The sequence below is a fragment of the Heliconius melpomene genome, chromosome 12 (genome assembly GCF_056956725.1).
Source record: "Heliconius melpomene rosina isolate 202511_hmr_F chromosome 12, ASM5695672v1, whole genome shotgun sequence".
NCBI classification, from domain to species: Eukaryota; Metazoa; Arthropoda; class Insecta; order Lepidoptera; family Nymphalidae; genus Heliconius; species Heliconius melpomene.
Window position 1 is genome coordinate 684,013 of NC_140400.1, and position 18,487 is coordinate 702,499.

At 32.6% G+C, this 18,487-nt stretch overlaps 1 protein-coding gene across 1 annotated transcript in view; it reads left to right on the forward strand.

Annotated features, from left to right (window-relative positions):
* The window catches only part of blo (bloated), a 56,685-nt gene that overhangs the window by 16,078 nt on the left and 22,120 nt on the right, over positions 1–18,487 (forward strand). The window contains exons 2-3 of the mRNA XM_085194491.1: positions 13,214–13,291; positions 13,384–13,597. Of these exons, the coding sequence (XP_085050617.1) occupies positions 13,465–13,597 (133 nt within the window). The 5' untranslated portion in view covers positions 13,214–13,291; positions 13,384–13,464. The remainder of the gene's footprint in view (positions 1–13,213; positions 13,292–13,383; positions 13,598–18,487) is intronic.

The window sequence follows — 18,487 nt, forward strand, 5'->3', positions numbered from 1 at the left end:
TAGTGAAAAAGATTAACAATCGAGTTCCATTTTTTTAATATTTTACTACCTTTTAAACTAGGTTCCCTAAAAAAGTATTCAACCAATCAAATCGTTTCATAAGCCCTTTAAAATTTAAATAAGTTCCGGCTATTAATACTAATTTAAAAAAATTAAAAAATAATTTATCATTTTTTAACATTTGTATCTATTAAAACATTTTTTATAGTATCTATACTTGTTCTAGGTTTATTTTTTAAAATGTGTGTTTATTATTCTCATGTACTTTATTTAACCAGGTTTTTTGTTCGTTTTTTTAAAGCTGTAAGCTTTTTAAATCCAGAATAAAACACAAATACGAAATATAAACATTTAACTCTCATTTCTGCCATTTATCGTGTATTTGCAGTTGCAGGTACAATTCATTTCAAGTATGTAGAATGGAAATGCAAGGCCGCCTCGCCTCTCACGAGCGACCGACTTGCCGTAGGTACAGATAGCGTTCAGCTTCCTGATCTTTTTGCTTTTTGTTCTTATATTAAAGCATCTTTAAGGGAAATTACTTAGTGTTAAGAAGTGTCTTAAGAAACAGAGTGCTGTTTTCTCTTATTTTATAATAATAATAATAATAATACTTTATTGCACATGAAAATAAAAAAGAAATATATATGAAATTTACACAAAAAAAGAAAAGAAAAGAAAAGAAGGATACATAGAAACTTATTTAGGTACTTAAATTTTATATTAATTTTATACATATTTCCAGTTTGGTAACGAAAGAAACGCTTTTATTTGGAATATTTTTTATATTAGCTTTACACTGGGTCTCGCATATAACAGGATTGGCAGAGGAAACTGTCCTCTACTTTCTTTTACTTGGTTTGTCTTGTTAGTAGAGCGATTAGTAATAAAAACATTTCCCCGAATTGAAATGGAACCCATACTCGTCGCTATAGTATATACTCTTTCTAGCACAAGTTTTTTCAAGATAGAACCTATAACCTTCGCGTTTAGTCAGACATTTCTCAAATTTGCTATAATGATGTCATATAAGTCTCCATTTTTGTTCATTTTCATAATATTATGTATGAAACAGGATCTTTTAAAGCTAACAACAAAGGTTGCTGTGACCGCCAAAGAATTTTGACGTATCACAATAAGAACGCGCGGCTTTAATTACTAGAGCGCTAAAGACTTCACTTGATTTCTGTTAAAACAGAATTCAAGTGAAGTGGGTTCAAATCCTTAAAATATTATAAAAATCGACTAACCTAATTCTCTGACCCATCAAGTACTAGAAAATAATTTATGCAACGAAATTAGAACGTTAGTGGAAGTATTATTTACATTTATTCGCTCAAGTAAAAATAGAGAACCAGTAGAGGCCAGTCGTGGCTTAGGGGCACAAGAGCGTGACTGGAACGCGAGAAGTTGTGGGTTCAATTCCCACTATGACACTAGAAGAAATTAAATATGTATGTAATATATTTTCATTTCTTCGACTTCGACGTTGAGTTCTGCCACTCAACACTCAATGTGTCAAAAATTGGGAGGAGGGTGGGGCACTGAGTAACATTAAGTTTCATCTGCCTACCGTCCTATATGCGGATTATAACGTTGTTCCACAGTCACTCACATTTTATCTACATTAAAAAGGGAGCCTGGTATATTTGTCTTGGTATATACAACTCACTGTTATATTCGACTTATTTAATTTGAAATTTCTTCTAACAATCATAATAGAAGTTCGACCTTGGATCGAACGGACACTTATCGCTAATGAGTTTGTTTAAAAAAAACAAATGCCAGTACAATATCTTGTTTTTTGCAACAGCATTGCTTTTGATTTGTAAGTAAATAAAGTAACAAGTTTAAATGAAACTTTAGAAAGGATAAATTACTGAGTACAATAATAATGGTTTACAGTCTTTTTTTAACATTCCAGAGACACAATTGGTTTTTTGACGAGTAAAAGAATCGAGTGATAAATTATTAACTCTGTATTCCGCATAAAGCAGGGTAGGAAGAGAGAACCTAGTGTAAAGGCACTTTGTACCGCACTTTCTGTCCAATTATACACATTACACATTCGTTAACACACCACTACAGTGGGAACCGAACCCATAGTCGTAGCGTTAACAATCCATACGCTGTGCACGGCGCCTCTCCGCCTCTTATTTACTCTTTACAAATATAACTATAAATATAAAAAAATATATGTAAAAGTAGTTCCATTAAAATTTTATTGTTTCATCGAAGAAGGACACATTCCTCAGTGGCCATTATTTGTTAAGAATATAATTTATGTACAATATTGTTTAATGTTTTATATATTTTTTAAGTTTCGTGGTAAGCCGTAGTGGCGCAGCGCTATAGCGTCCGATTATAATCGCGATGGTTATCGGATCGATTTCCACTCGCAGCAATTGAATAATTTTAATTTTATGCCCCGATTATATTGTTGATAAGCGTAGCATTGAGATTCACCACTCATCAGTCAATATTTTGAAAACTTTACGATGCGTGGGAAACGGAGTGTCTTGACACTAGGCATTGAGTGCCTATCCTGCTGTATGCAGGTTACTGCGTGAAGCTAATACATAATCTCGAGAGATGTTGTTTTGAGTTTTGAATTCTTATATGAGGAAATGCTTATACTTAAAATAGATTCGACAAAGCTTCGGACAACTAGTTTTGTATATAAAATGTTTAATTAATATAATACCGCAACGCGATATATAAAGCGTGTGTTTTTTCAAGGAACGAAAAATAGAAATCTAATTTTAATTGATTGACCAAATTAATTTAACGACTAGACCGGAAATATTATTTTTTAAGATCCAAATTCAAACAAGTCTATCAAGATGTGACTAATGTATAACCTAGTATTAGGTATTTAAATGTTATCTAACTTTTAAAATATACATTTCATACTTTTTTAGAGTGCCTCCGTAGGAAATAGGTGTTTTATTAATTAAGGCCCTTCTGGTGCAGTGGGACGACGCCCGACTGTAAAGCCGATGGTTGTGGAATGGGGGTTCCATTCTTATTCGAAGTAATCAATTATTTTAATTCAAGGGATAAATAACTTCTATATACAGTATGGTCGTCTAGGCAATTAGTCTTCTTACAAAATATTTTCCATGCTGATTCGTGTTACCCAACGCTGTGTTGTGTCTTACTGGTGTAGGGTTTTGAAACTAATTAATTATAAACAATTCCCCCGAGTGGTGGGGATAGATGGAGGAATTATTTTCATTTTATGTTATTCCATTTTAAAAGGAAAAATACTTATAAATGTTATGTATTTAATACATAATCGTTACAACTAATTGATTTAAATTCAAAACACGAAAAAGAGCTGGCTTTGAACAAAAGCCAGCTCTTTTTCGTGTTTTGAATTTAAATCAATTAGTTAGATACATTTAATATATTAAGTAATATTTCAACATACCTTTCAGTTTCACGTTTTTTCCGTAAAGAGAGAAATTAGTGTTTCTTTACTGGCGGAACTCAAAATGCGTTTTATTGAGAATCGAACCCGCGCCTCTTGGTGGATCCAAGCTAATAATTTTCGATATGTTCAAATTGCATGTTAACATATTATACAATTAATTAATACTCATATATGTGTAGACATATGTGTACGCAGGTTAATTGTTCATTTATACTACATAAATCAAAACCTAATTATGTCATATATCATTCGTCCATTACCTTGAACTTAAAATATACAAATATTAAGTGTTATGTGACGCGACCTTATAGAGCCTAGGGTTGCCAAGTTCATAAATTACACTGTAAATTATGCTATCATTTTTTATTACTTTTTACACAATTTTTATATATTTAATGACTTACACTACTTTCTAAAATCAAAATAAAATCAGCTTCACGCTATATCTCGCATATATCCAGGTAGGGTAACCAGTGTCCGTTCCCCACTTTCTAATTTTTCAAGGCAATGGATGTTGAGTGGTGCCAGAGCAAAGAGATGAAAATATTATTAAATAATAATTAATTCCTCCGAGTGTCACACCCTAGTGCCCCTGCACCACGATGGCCTTTTAAATGAACATATTTAATGCTTTTACCTAGAAATCAAAATGACTAAAAGTAATATATGACACATTCTGAGTAACCTTGACTGCTGCTATAGTGAATTACAACGAATCCACTAACGTGATATAATAATACTTAATAAATAGACTATTCAATATACAAATATTTTTTCAATTAGAACTAGTAATTGGAGAACGGAGTGTCCTAAAATTAGCTTCTCAGGTCCAAGTTCTGTACCCTGCTATATGCGAGTTACACCGTAAAGCTAAAATATTAGTTTTACAAAGGTAAAAATAGTAATTTTGAGTAATCTATACAAATAAAAAATATTTTTTTTACTATATTGCTGTAAATAGGTGACAGCCCTATAGGTGACAATGGCATACCATTGTATTATCTAATAGCAATTGTTAAGTCGGTATGAGAACAATTCGTGTTCAGAATTTGACAATAGAGTACCTAGTTCTATAATAAGAGACTAAAACGAAGACATTATAGCGTAGGTGGAAGGTGTGTGACTGTAAATGTGATTTTTGAATCCCTCGCTCTCGTAGACAAGGCACGGCGTTGAGTCCCGCCACTTAATACACAATGGTTCGAAGATTGGCCTATTGGTGGGGGCCGGAGTGCCTTAACACAATTACCTACTCTGCTATATGCGGTGTGGGGCAGAAAATAAATATACTTAGGTATATCGTATTCCTTAATTCGACTATATATTGTAAAACATTTTTACAGTTTTGTACTTTTTTAAATAAATAAATAAATCGCTTCATTCTTTACTCTCCTATTCTGATGGGCATTATACTAAAATTCCAGTACTTTACAGTTCAGAATAAGAATAAAAAGAGGCGGTATACCGTATAACCCAAATATATATAAAAATCAATCGTAATTTAACGCCTATAAAAATTTTATTATGCCTTCAAATATAATATTTACATAACGATTCCGAGAAGGATCTCTTCATTTGATATTGGCTTCGCGTGCGGAGTGAATTTATTAGGAATGTAATTATGAGCTCGCTAACTCTTTTAATGCCAGAGAGAGGGAGAGAGAGAGAGAGCTAATGCTATTGATAGAAATATTTATATCCAAAAAAATCTATGCAGTATATTTTTATATTTTAAAGGGTACACTAACTGAGGAACTAATGGTTCGAATGAAAAAATATTCTTGTGTTCGATAGTTTAGCCTTCATATTCTGAATTTCATGGTTCAGAAGGAATATGGGAACCTGATGTTAAGACACGTTCTCATTAAGACACTTTTGTTCCTCACTTTTCAAAATTCTTGTAGCATTGCGTGTTGAGAGCGGAATAATAAAATATTAAATATTTCATTCCCATATTTAAATAACTCATTTAAAGAAATAATATGATTACTTTAGATTCAGTTAATCGTTTATTTAAAATTAATACAAATGTTAGAATGCAGTTAAAGCATGTCATTATGCAATCAAAAAACTGTTGAAAAATAAACCTTATGTTCATTCTTATAAAACCTACAGATATTAGATTACTTTGCTAGCCTTATCAATTATCTATAAAGTATGTTTCCAATAAAAACGTAGCTGGAGATAACACTGTTACAAAATGTTTGTTTCTTAATTGTAAGGCAAAATCATGTTCCGTTTAATATATAAAAAAAACTGCTTCACACATTTTCCCAGAATATATGTAGCGGAAACCTAATGAAAAGACACTCCGTTTCCTAATTTCTTGCCAAATTTAAAAAAATAGTGTGTGTTGAGTGGTGGAACTCTATGCTTTGTCTTCTTAAAACATCAGGAAATAAAAAAAATAATAATTCCCTCAAGTGGAAATCAAACCCACAGCCGTCGCATTTACACCATCACGACGACCACATTTCAAATTTAATTTATACAAAAATATATAATTTAAAATACATTAAAGAGTTCTGCATAGCACGTGATACAATATTTAGTGGAAAACAAGTATTATGGTCAAGGCGAGCCACTACAGACAGACTGTTATTGAATTATAATATATTCGTACTAATTAAACTTCATTAAGGCGGAACGATGGAGAATTCTGATAGATTCGATTATTTGTTTCGTGTCTTTAAAGAAAAAGAAAAAAAATAGTCCCATATGGCTTAGTATTATTGAGATTCTTATATTTGGTTTTATTATTTACATTATTAGGTGTATTCTATTTGGTGTAAAAAAATACATGGTTTCGAGACTTCTTTTACTATTTCTCATTAATTTTTCAAATATTCTATGTTGGGAGATCAGAATATTTTTTTTCTAAATGTGAATCGAAACTAAGCCATCACGTAAACAGTCAATTTTTTTAATCTAAATATATTACTATAATTAAATACTACTTTTGCAAATATTAGTATCATTGCCAATTAGTTTTCAAAACCGAAAAGTTGTTGACGACTTTTTTTATAATTAATCATCCACAGTAGTAGATAGTTTCCCACATTTCGCATAATTTTCAAGACTGAGTATTGAATGGTGAAATTCAACGCTGCACTGTCTTAGAACTAGGAAATGAAGATAATTATTTTCCCCGAGTGGAATCCAATCCACAACCAACGTGTTTATAGTAAAACTGTGTCGCTGCGCCATGACGCCTTCTTGCCCTATTATTCTACGTATTGAGGTATGACAAATATGCGTTTTCCTTATTTTGCATAACCTTTGGTTTCAAGGTACCTCACAATACGAGTGGACCTTGTTCACCCATTTTGGGATAAATGACGAAACATTTCCGCACTTTAAATTGCATGCGATTGTAAATTTCATTCACAAAAAGAATGTGTCATAAGCATATTTTTTTGACTTTACGCTGTTTCCCTCATATAGTATTTAAACCTGGTGCTAAGATATTTCATTCTTTACTTTCCATCTAATTTTCCAAAAATACGAATTGAATGACGAAACTCAAGGTTGCGCATTGGCTTCTACCAGAGTGAGAAAATAAAATAATTTATTTACTCATATGGGGATTAAACCCACAACCGTCGTGTTTACAGTCCGACGCGACGGTGTGCCGACACGACGACCTCATAAGTGTATATAATATTCGCATATATTTATTATCTAATCAACTAAACTTGATCATAATATGTTAAGCAAATTTATATAATCTTTAACTTTCGAATGTCCGCAAATACCAGGTCGATTGTATGATTTTTGCTTAAGAATTAGAGTAACGATAAAGTCAATGTTTGTGGGTCTGAACCGTATTTGGGAGAGTAATTATAATATTTTGATTACTTTCAACTAAAATTTTAATACTGAATATCGCAACTCAACAAGACCGTGTCTCGAAAATTGGCAGAAAATGATAATGGAGTCTCTTAAAACTATATTTCCTCTGCCTACCTCATCCGAGAAAAAACGAGAAGCTACCTTTGTAAATAACATCTTGCCACAGTTGGACGCAAAAATTAAACATTTAATATTTTCCTTTCTTCGCTCTGCTGTCGAAGAAAAGAGCGGCGTTGAGTTCCGAAAGTTAAGTGTCTTAAAAGTAGGTCACCTTTGCCTACGATGCTAGATGTGGAGTACCTTTTACCAAGTTATCTTTTCCCCTACTACGTTCTTAGTTTCTTTTGTGACAATGGTAAATAAAAGATAAAAAAAAATAAAATTGGTTAAGATTTATATCGCTTACGACAACTCCATAATAATTTGAATGTCCTCTCATTCAGAATATTAATACACTTGCCATCGTAAAATAGCAACGGTAATGAGGCATAACCAATAAATGATTGTTTTACCAATTTATAAATATATATAGGAAAAGTTGAATATCTATGTATGTATGTATGAGAGGAAACAAATGCAGTGTACCGAGAATAGCCGGGTAGGCGGAGGGAACATAAAGCTAAGACACTCCTTTCCCCGCCGTCCACCGACTCTTCGAACATTGTGTGATGGTGGATTGTAGGAATTGAACCCACAACTATCGGGTTTGTCGATCGCTGAACAAGGTGGAATTTAACGCCATACCGTTAACTTTTTCATAATGTTGTTATTTTCCTAGAGCTAAATAAAGAAATCGATTTGACTATATCTAAGCAAAACATAATTTTCTAAATGTCATATATTTTTTCTTATATTAAGTTAGAGCACTTTTCAGTTGAATAAAAAATTTGGCAATTCCCAAAGAGTATTAGTAAAGTTAATTTAAATTCTAAACACCGTGTATATGGAGCGAGCGATTCCGGTAGTGTTGTTCTTTCGTTTTATTATCTACGTGATGAGAAATTTAAATAGAATAGATTATAGAGATATATATATTTTATTACCTCGCGCTATCTCGCACATAGTAGTATCACTAAAAAAATATAAAAAATATAGGAAAACATGATTAAAATATATACAAAAAATCCCTTTAATATAAAATCTAACGAATTTGAATGGGAAGATATCCAAATTCATTAATAATAATAATAATGATAAACCGGAACTTATATTTCTAGATATTTGCACCTACTGTGTGCTGTCACAAGGTCCACTTGACGTCACCTCGTCTCCAGTAGGCGTAGCGTCACTCATTGACCACGTTTTCAATCACATTACATAAATACATATCTTAAATACAATGAATCAAACATATTTCAAGGAAAACTATTTATAGAAGAAGAAATTATGATTTTCTTTTGATATTTTTTTTTACCTTTCCACTGTATATACTGCTATAAACATAAAAAAATATAAATATAAAAAATTAGAGATTTTCATGAAATGTAATAATAATTTAGATTATTATGCCGCAATATGTTAATAAAATGTGTGGAAATCGCAAAATGACATGATTCTTTTCAGATTCAGTATAACATACCTTAGTAAGAGACAACCTAGTGTGAAGAAACTGCGTTCCTTATTAGGACACTCCGTTTTCCACCGTTACCGTTCCGGTAAGGTTGCCAGCAAGGGGTACCAAACCGTTCCTCACGCACCGCTCTATTTTCGAGACATTTCGTGTTGAATAACGGACTTCAACGCTGCGCCTTATCTACCAGAGCGGTGAAATGAAAATAATTTAATACTAATTTAATCATTCTCCCTAGTGGGGATAGAACCTATTGTACTATAGCTCGATAGTTGTGGATTTGATGACTCGATATTTTTCATATTAACTCTATTCTCACATACTTATTACTTGCCATTCCCACAAATATGTATGTGTGGGTGACAGTTCAAAACCACGTGGGCTTCCAAGGCGTCATGGACGTATTTAGTATTTGTTAATTAATATTATTGGTGACGACCTCGTCGTGTTTTTAAACGTTTCTGAATAATATCAATGATATTGGGTTCGATTCTTAATGAGGACAGTTTCCATATTTTGAAACGCCTCTAAGCCGTTTGAATGCAAAATCATGAAAGAAAGACAGACATGTATTTTTATAACAATATTTGTTTTAGCTGCACACTTTTATCCGCATTTAACAGGTAGGCAAAGGCAATCTAGTTTCATATTTATAAATCGCTGTCAACTCTGAGATCAATCTTAAGATGCCTTTTTAATATTTTTTGTTATTGAGACATTCTGTTCCCCACTCGCCGTCAAATTTTCGTGTTGAGCGACAAAATGAAAAAAATCGTTCCCCCGATTGAGCATCGAACCCACAACAGTCGCCTTTACTGTCATCAGTATCAATAAAGTTATTTTACTTATATACATGGTGTTTCCCAACTTTGGGATATCGATAGGCGTTTGCATAAGAGAAAGGCACGATTATGCAAAGGCAAACACCTGTATACTGTACATAGATGGTTAGGAATTACGCGTTATGTCTAAATGAACTGGTCTAGATAGACAACGTCTGTGGCCTGGAAACGTGAATTAATTGGACTGTAGGCGATTTATATAGAAATTAATATAGAAAAAATATTTGTTGCTTAAAATTGTTGCTTTTGGGTTATTATTTGTACACATATTAAATATTGTTTATCTACCTATGTGGGATACAGCGTGAAGTTAAATAAATATAATCTACAATGTTCTTCTATCTTTCGTCATCTATTTAAACTTATTCGCGATTAATCTCGATAATTTTGTTATTCCATACGCTATACCCGTACTACGTATATAGTAGGGTAGCCATAAGGAACCTAGAGTCGAGACACTTCGTTTCTCATCCACCGCTGAATTCTCGAGGGGTGGCGTGTTTAGTGGCAAAACTTAAAACCGCGTTTTGCCTTATTATCATAGCTAAGAAAGCTATACCTGTATAGCGCATCTCAACGCGTGAAAAAAATCATAAAAATACATAATATACTTACATAATATACTAATTTATAATTCATTACAAAATTACTACCGCAAATTACTACTGCAATCTCTAATTAGGTCATACACAGTCACCTATTTTTCTACAAAATGCGAGGATAAAAAAACTGCCAACAGAATTCTAATAAAAAGTCTATTATAGGTAATTTATCAAGAAAAACGATTAACAAGTAATTTCTACTGCAATGTTTATAAAACATGGTAATTACATTTTAAACACTAAGTTATTTTATGCTAATATATAGAATACTAAAATACTAATTTGACTGTAAGTTATAGGATAAAGCGATAAATTACATATATTTTTTTGTCACAAATATATTTTCATTAATATCATAATTTTCGTTATTTTCTTTATTGTATGTTGGATTCCAACTCGAGGAAATTCAATATTAAATATTTTCATTCCCTCGCCTTGGTAGCACAATAAGTGGGGCGTCGATTTCCGATTTTCAACACGCAATGCATCCAAAGTTCGGCGGAAATTGAGGAATGGAAGTGTCTCAGTGGGAACGTGGAGTGTCTTAATACAAGTTTCCCGGGTTCCCTCTGCCTATTCTGTTATGTGCTTGACACAGGGTGAAGCTAAAATAAAATAAAAGCTTTTAATAACTATCGGGTATTTGTTCAAGATAAGGAAAAAGCTACTTAGTATTCCATAGCTCTTCTTTTCCTATCCGAATTCCTCTTTCTAATGTTATTATGGTTGTAACTGTATTCCATACACACTTTTTGCCTACCCTGTTGTGTAACCCTACTCACTGTAGGGTAGACAGAAACAACATATTGTTAAGACACTTTGTTCCCCACTTTCCGTCGAATAGTTCGAGGCACTGCGTCTTGAGTGAAGAAACTCAACGCCGGGCTTTTGCAATGATGTCAGAGCGAAGAAAAGAGAATATTCATAAACAATAACTCATTCCCTCGAATGGAGATTGAACACACACCGACGCGGTATAGTCACACCTTTGTGCCTTAAAAAAGTTTATTTAAAATAAACATATTTAAACTAACTTATGTAGTTCTCGTACACTTGTAATCTCGTCTCAAGTATGTTGCGAAGCAATTTTGTAATACCAATTGACCACATTCACAACACATACGACGAGTTTTAATTTAAATCTGTTACGCATACATTATACTTCGGTTTTACTCGTTTTTTTCCTAGAGTTAATAATTCGAGTGGCACAGCGGCTGATTCTAAAAGCGCCAGTTGTGGGTTTGATTCCCACTTGGGGCTGGATTCTTTTTATGTACTCTCTTGGCGTACAGTTTTGCCACTCAACACGCAATGTCTCCTTTCTTTACCAATTATAATGGATTCTTCCATTTTTGTTCCAGTTCCAGTTTAGCTTTTACAGAACCCACAGTGAAAGACAGAAATAAGTTGAACTTTATTTACTAAATATTTCGTAAGCTTTTGGTATAAATAACTTAAAGATTTAGAAAGGTGAAATTTACATTAGCTTACATTCCCCTGTCTATTGTAACAATTGTTAATAAAATTAAAAAATGTATATAAAAGAACATACAAAATGAGTTTAACCAGCATTTTCAAGTATAAAATATTACAAATAACTCTTTAACGTTCTAGCATTTTAGTTGCATAAAATTACATAAAGATTAACGAAATCATATTGTAAAGTTACAAAATACAGCTATTAAATATTAATACATTTCTAAAGAATTCACGATTGCCATCTACACATTAGCTTAGTGATGTGGATTGTGTGATTAATCGATTACCGATATCGATTTTGACAATTTTGACGTTTAAAAAGCCAATCTGTCAAACGAACAAAAGTTTGTTGGAATTACAAGATATTTTACAGATAATAAATAATAAAAGCCATTAGATTTGATGAGGTTTTAAGTAGATAATTTATTTGATGCGTATACCATTATGGTATGTTAATTCTCTCAGCTTACAATTTTGATCGAAACCACAGATTGTACATAATATTTATTAATTATTTATTTTTATTTCTTTTTTAACCTTACAGTATCTTTTCTTGAAAATTGTGTACTGAAACTATTTTCATTTAGTTCGCATTAACTTATATCCATCCATCCATCCATCCATTAGCCTTTCAACGTCCACTGTTGGACATAGGCCTCCCCTAATTCTCGCCACTCCGTCTGGTCCTGCGTCCTTTGAATCCAGCGGATTCCCGCTGTCTTTTTAAGGTCGTCGGTCCACCTGGTTGGAGGGCCGCCTGTGCTCCTTTTGCCGAGGAGGGGTCGCCATTCGAGGACCTTTCTTCCCTATCGGTTGTCGATCCTCCTGACAATATGGCCTGCCCATTGCCACTTCAGCTTGCAAATTTTGAGAGCTATGTCGGTAACCCGCGTTCGTCTACGGATTTCATCATTACGAATTTTGTCGCGTAGAGAAATACCAAGCATAGCCCTTTCCATCGCTCGCTGAGCCACTTTGAGCCTGTGGATAAGGCTTGCAGTGAGGGACCACGTCTCAGCGCCATAAGTTAACACTGGCAACACACACTGGTTGAAAGTTTTTGTCTTCAGGCACTGAGGGATACTAGCTATATAGTTATTCACTTATATAGTTTAATTTAAATACATCCATACTCATAGGTATAGTTATATTATGTATATTTTAATATTGTTTTTCTTTGTTCTTTGTTTCTTAGAGTTGAATTTGTATTTTTCTTTCCCAAGTACAAAATAACACTTAAAAAAAAGTCTAAAGTTGAAATATGTATATTTTTTAATTATACCCTTATAATAGGATAACCAATTCATACATAGCTTAGGAAAACTGTAACTGCTTTTATTATTTTGTATAACTTTTTGTTTGTTTGTAATTAATATTATGCTGTTGTTTTCTAGTGACAAATAAACAAATAATTGGTTTTGTTTTGTTACAGAACAAAATGCTGGCGAATACGAAATTATGAATTGATGCAATCAAAGTCATTCTTCATGTGTGAAAACAGCTTTAGGAGGTAAGACATTAAAAAATCATAAATGTTTTTATATTGATTCGCACGTAGTCTATAAGTATACTCGTAGATATTTGACATATCGATATTTCCAGACAAATATATCGATGATCGAGCGTCGTAATCGATACCAAAAGACAATCGAGGTACCTCAGAACTAGGTACCTCAAAAACCGATGTCTGAAACTGCTATCAAGACAGAGACGCAAGATAACGATGGGGTAGTGAAAACGGAGAAAGAGATCAAGGAGAAAGACGGAAAACAAAGATCTGTGTCATTTAATAGGGACGTACACGTCAAACGTTTCGGTGAGTCGATAGACGTAGTGGTGTCCCCTACTGTCCATTTGTTTGCAATATTTTTTAATTGGACAAACTGGATGTTAGAATATCCTAAATATAAGTTTAGGTAGTTATAAATTATCTCAGGGTGTTAAAAGGCCAACCTCATTAAAACTAGAACTTTGTAAAAAAGTGTCTTAAATTTGTTAAAGGTCATCTAGTCCGCAAGATTTAGGGGACAATAAGGAAATCCATACTAATTTTCAGTTTTTTACTTATGACCTTCGAGCACATATCACTGACATTCATTTTAATCAAACGTCTTTACTAACAAAGATGATATTTGACATTTCAAAATTTATGTTTAAATTATACAAATTTAGTTTTATCTATATCCATATGTTACGGATATTGATATCGATTTATAATTAATTAAAATATTGCAAATAAATGGACATTCAATATAATTTCTCAAAAGGGGTGCCGATTAACCGACTAATTTTCATGAACTCACAAAAAGTAACAATGGGATTGAAACGTGGCGTCTTTTTTCAAAGTTATATAATACAATAATATTTAACTAACTAAGTAACTAATTGTTTCTGTCTTGTAGTTTGCTAAATTCTGTGTTTATGGCATTGGTATCGATTTGTATTAATACACTATTAGTCTTCGATATAGTCAGTACATTTCTTCCTAATTTTCTTCTCTACCCCATGGAAGAGATTGCTCACTCAGTAAAAATGCCGCTTATTATACTATCCTATAAACAATTTTATATTTTTTAATTTTATTATTTTTAGTTTACTTTTACTTTATTTTGAATATTATCACAAAAAAATGATAGTATATAATGGAGTCAATCTTCTTTATAAGTTAGAAGCATGATTATACAATACTAAACTTGAATATTTTATTTTTGAATAAAATTTGAATATTTTTTAATCTTAGTATATTATGCTTAAATATTTTTTCTTATATTATGTATGAAAGTAATTAATTATATGTTTATTTATGTATTGAATAAATAGAAAAAATGTATTGAGTTTCACTCTTCTCTAATATCTACGTATTCACACATAAATACAAAGTTTTATGTGAAATTGATGCCGGCTGCAATCGAGCGAAATGCTTTAGTACTTCTTTATAGCACTAAAATAAATTCTTATTCTTATATATCTAAACTAGCAGACGCGCGCAGCTTCGCGTGCTTATTTGCACCCTTAGGGGGAGAATTTTAGAAAACCATCCAAATCCATCCAAACCACCAATTAAATACTTTTAAGATTCTGAATTTCAAATTTTATAAAAATCGGTGCCGATTTAAAAAAAATCCACACAAACTTGCAACCCCTATTTCATCCCTTTAGAGTTACAATTTTTCAAAATTCCTTCTTAGTGGATGTCCAGATTACGAAAGTAAACATCTGTCCAAATTTCATGTTTCTACCATCAGCGGTTACGGCTGTGCGTGCATCTTACCTCAGTCAGTGAGGACAAGTCCTTTTATATATCTAAATTATCAATTTGGGTAGATAAAGCGATAAATTCTTAATCAATCCCAGCAAAAAAAAGTATATCCCCCGAATAGACGCCGAAACGTAATTTTTGTATAAAATAAAAAAAGTAATCAGCTTCGCGTTGTATCGCGAATATATCAGGTAAAGGGAACTAAGTGTTCCCTATTTTTCGCCGAATTCTGAAGGCATGGCATATAAAATAAATAAAAAAATGTGTGTCCAAGATCTAAAGAGATCTATGAATTCGATACAAATACTCTCATTAACGTCACTTATTTGCCAAATGTGATAACATCGCAGCTCCCATTATCCTATTAACAATATCGATTGATTTTTTATTCGGAATCGTGATCGCTCTGACCGTGATTCGAGTCGGACTTTTTCAACTAAAATCGTAAGTGATTTAAAATCTATATCCTTATTTATTAATATAGGCCATTGATAAGGATGTTATAGTTCAAAGTGCGAAGGTTTTACAGTTCTATTTTTTACTATTTTTGATAGGTAGTGCAATGTAAGTGTAGTGTATATATAAATATTAATTACACATATAATTGAGGTATTGATAGGCATAAGCGTGCGACTGTAAGGCCACAGGTTGTCGGTTAGATTTAAACTCGGGAAAATGAAATATTTGATATTTTCATGTTCTCGTTCAGATGACGAGGAAAAAGCGCGGCGTTGAGTACCGTTATGCTTTCAGAATTCGGTGAAAAGTGGGGAATGATTCCACTCCCGCCCGTGTAAGAAGACAAAGCACAACATTGAGTTCCGCAACGCAATATAATGTACAAGCTCTTATTTATTTTGGGTTATAGTATAGTGCGAATAAAATAATATTTCGATTTTATCATAATACACAACGATACGATCTAATTTGATCGAATACAGGTTTCAAGGACTGATGACTTTTTATTAGTCTGTGATCTATTGACAGGTTTTTTATCTGTGGTTTTAGTTTTATTTTTTAATCTTTACAATTCGATTTAGTTCCTGTTGTTCTTAGGAGTTTAAAATAATCTATTGATAAATATTAATTAATTCGATTAAAATATAATTATTTTTGTGTTTTCTACAAAAACCGTATAGTACGTGTACAGAATACATTCTCACTCTATCCTGCGCACACCGAGGTAAACATAAGGAACATAGTTAACTACGTACGTTAACTACGTACAGGCATGCGCACTCGACTCGACTTGTTTATTTTGTCCAAACTTAATTTTTACCTAAGTTTTCTCTAAACAGCTCTGATATCTCAACAATCATGTTAAATAATACACGACTCAACAGCTTTATGATAACAATAATCGATTATACGATTATATTAAAACAATGAATTCTTCTCAGCTGGTTAGTACCCAAGGCAAGAAATGTAAAAATAACTCTGTTGGCATACATTTGCATAATTGTTTGGCTATTTGAACAAATGTTTCAGTAGCTAAAGTAAATGTTACGTAAAATCGCTATCGACTATCGACTCGGTTTTTGCGAAATACAAATAACGTGAACTATTCGTGACTGTTGGTTAGTCTAGATTTGAGTTCAATTGCCTTAGAAGTGATATAAATAAAATTGAAATAAATTAGCTTCACGTAGTATCTCGCATATGCCAGGACATGCACCACCCAGATTTAGAGATATTGCTTGTTGAGTGGGGAAGCTGAAAAATTAAATATCCGCGGCGGGAATCGAACTCACGACTTTTTTGTTGTGCCCCTTAGCCTTAAGCCTAATATTCATATACAAACTTTATTTTAGGTCTTATTAACTTCACTTTGCAGTTATATTAATCTATATTTGCTGGCTGGGAGAGAATGCTTTTAACGTTAAGCCCGCCTTTTGTACATTGTTTTTTTGTAATTTTGTGCAATAAAGTATATATAAATAAATAAATAAATATTTTATTAGTATTTTGATAATATAGTTTCTGTACTTCAAAATATTTCTAAAATAAGCTACCAAATAGATAAGCATTTATGTCAATACAAGACTATGTCAAAATAGTTAGTTGCGTTACATAACAACCAATTACTCGAGACCGGTATTACACACTTGACAGTAGTCTAATAGTTGCTTAATCTATTTATAATTTAAACATATTTAGTTTGTCATTGTGGTTAGCATTAAATTATTTATTGACAATTATTTATTTACAATAAATCATTAAATATAAAAAAACTAATAGCTCAGGCCATTCGTGGAAAGCGTCGCCGAGACGAGTCGGGGAGGCTAGATTAAGAGTGACTATGATATAATTCTACCAGACAATATGCAATTTTTTCGCAATTGGAGAAAAATTGAGTTGGAACACTATGTTCTCTCTGCCTTCCTGCTATATGCGATATAAGCATTTCATTGTTGTAGTAGAATATCAATAATAGTCTAGATTGTTTATTACTTACATAGAAATTAGATTCTAATCTTAATCCCTTCTAATTCTAACGTTAATGAGATGCTTTTTAGATCAGCACCATACAACGTCGGTGTACACTCCATAACCCACTGTCTACCTTATTTATTAGAGTTTGTGTACCTAATGGGAATCGAACCCACAACCTTCGCGTTTACATTCAGACACTTTGCTTCTGCGCCACAACAGGCTTTAACTTATTTAATGGCGCTGTATTTACAATATATAATACAATTTACTTGGTAATACCTTTTTCAAGGTAACATCGTATCAATTTGTTCTTAATTCCACATCATCAAAGCCGCAGGCATCTGATTGTATAGCAATTAAACTACAACAAACTATGCTTAGAGCTAATGAACTAATAAATATCATATTAGCAATATGCTAAAGGTGAACAAGTGTATATATTAGGAATTACAGCGGGCCTAATATGACACCCTGAGGCAGTATGTGAGGCAGTTCAAAAGAGTACATTGTATGCAGTAACAGAAGGGTTCTGTTTCTTTATATTATTAAATAACTAGCAGCCCATGTTCATTTAATATTCAATGTCCCGACATTTCGGCGAAAAGTTGAGAACGGAGTATTTTAACAGTAGGTTCATGCAATGTGAAGTAAAAAAAGAAAGTTTTTTTTAAATAAAATTGATCTCTAAAGCTTATAAATTCGTGTAGGTCGACTCAGACACTCCCCAAAAGGATACAGATGAGTGTAAATCGTATATCGGCATTGACCTGTCCATTTGTGGTCATCTTACGAAAGTCAAGATGTTATCAGAAACCTTGGAGATTGAGTGAAATAAGCATTAATTACAAGACAACATGTTAATTGAATATTAAATAGTGAATGAGGTTTTAAATGTTTTGTTTAATAAGTTTTGCAATGAGGGCATCGTGTGAGTGAGACAGGATGTGACTGTAAATGCCATGGGTGAGGGTTCGATCCCCACTGGCAGAGCTGGGAAATGAAAATAATGTAAAA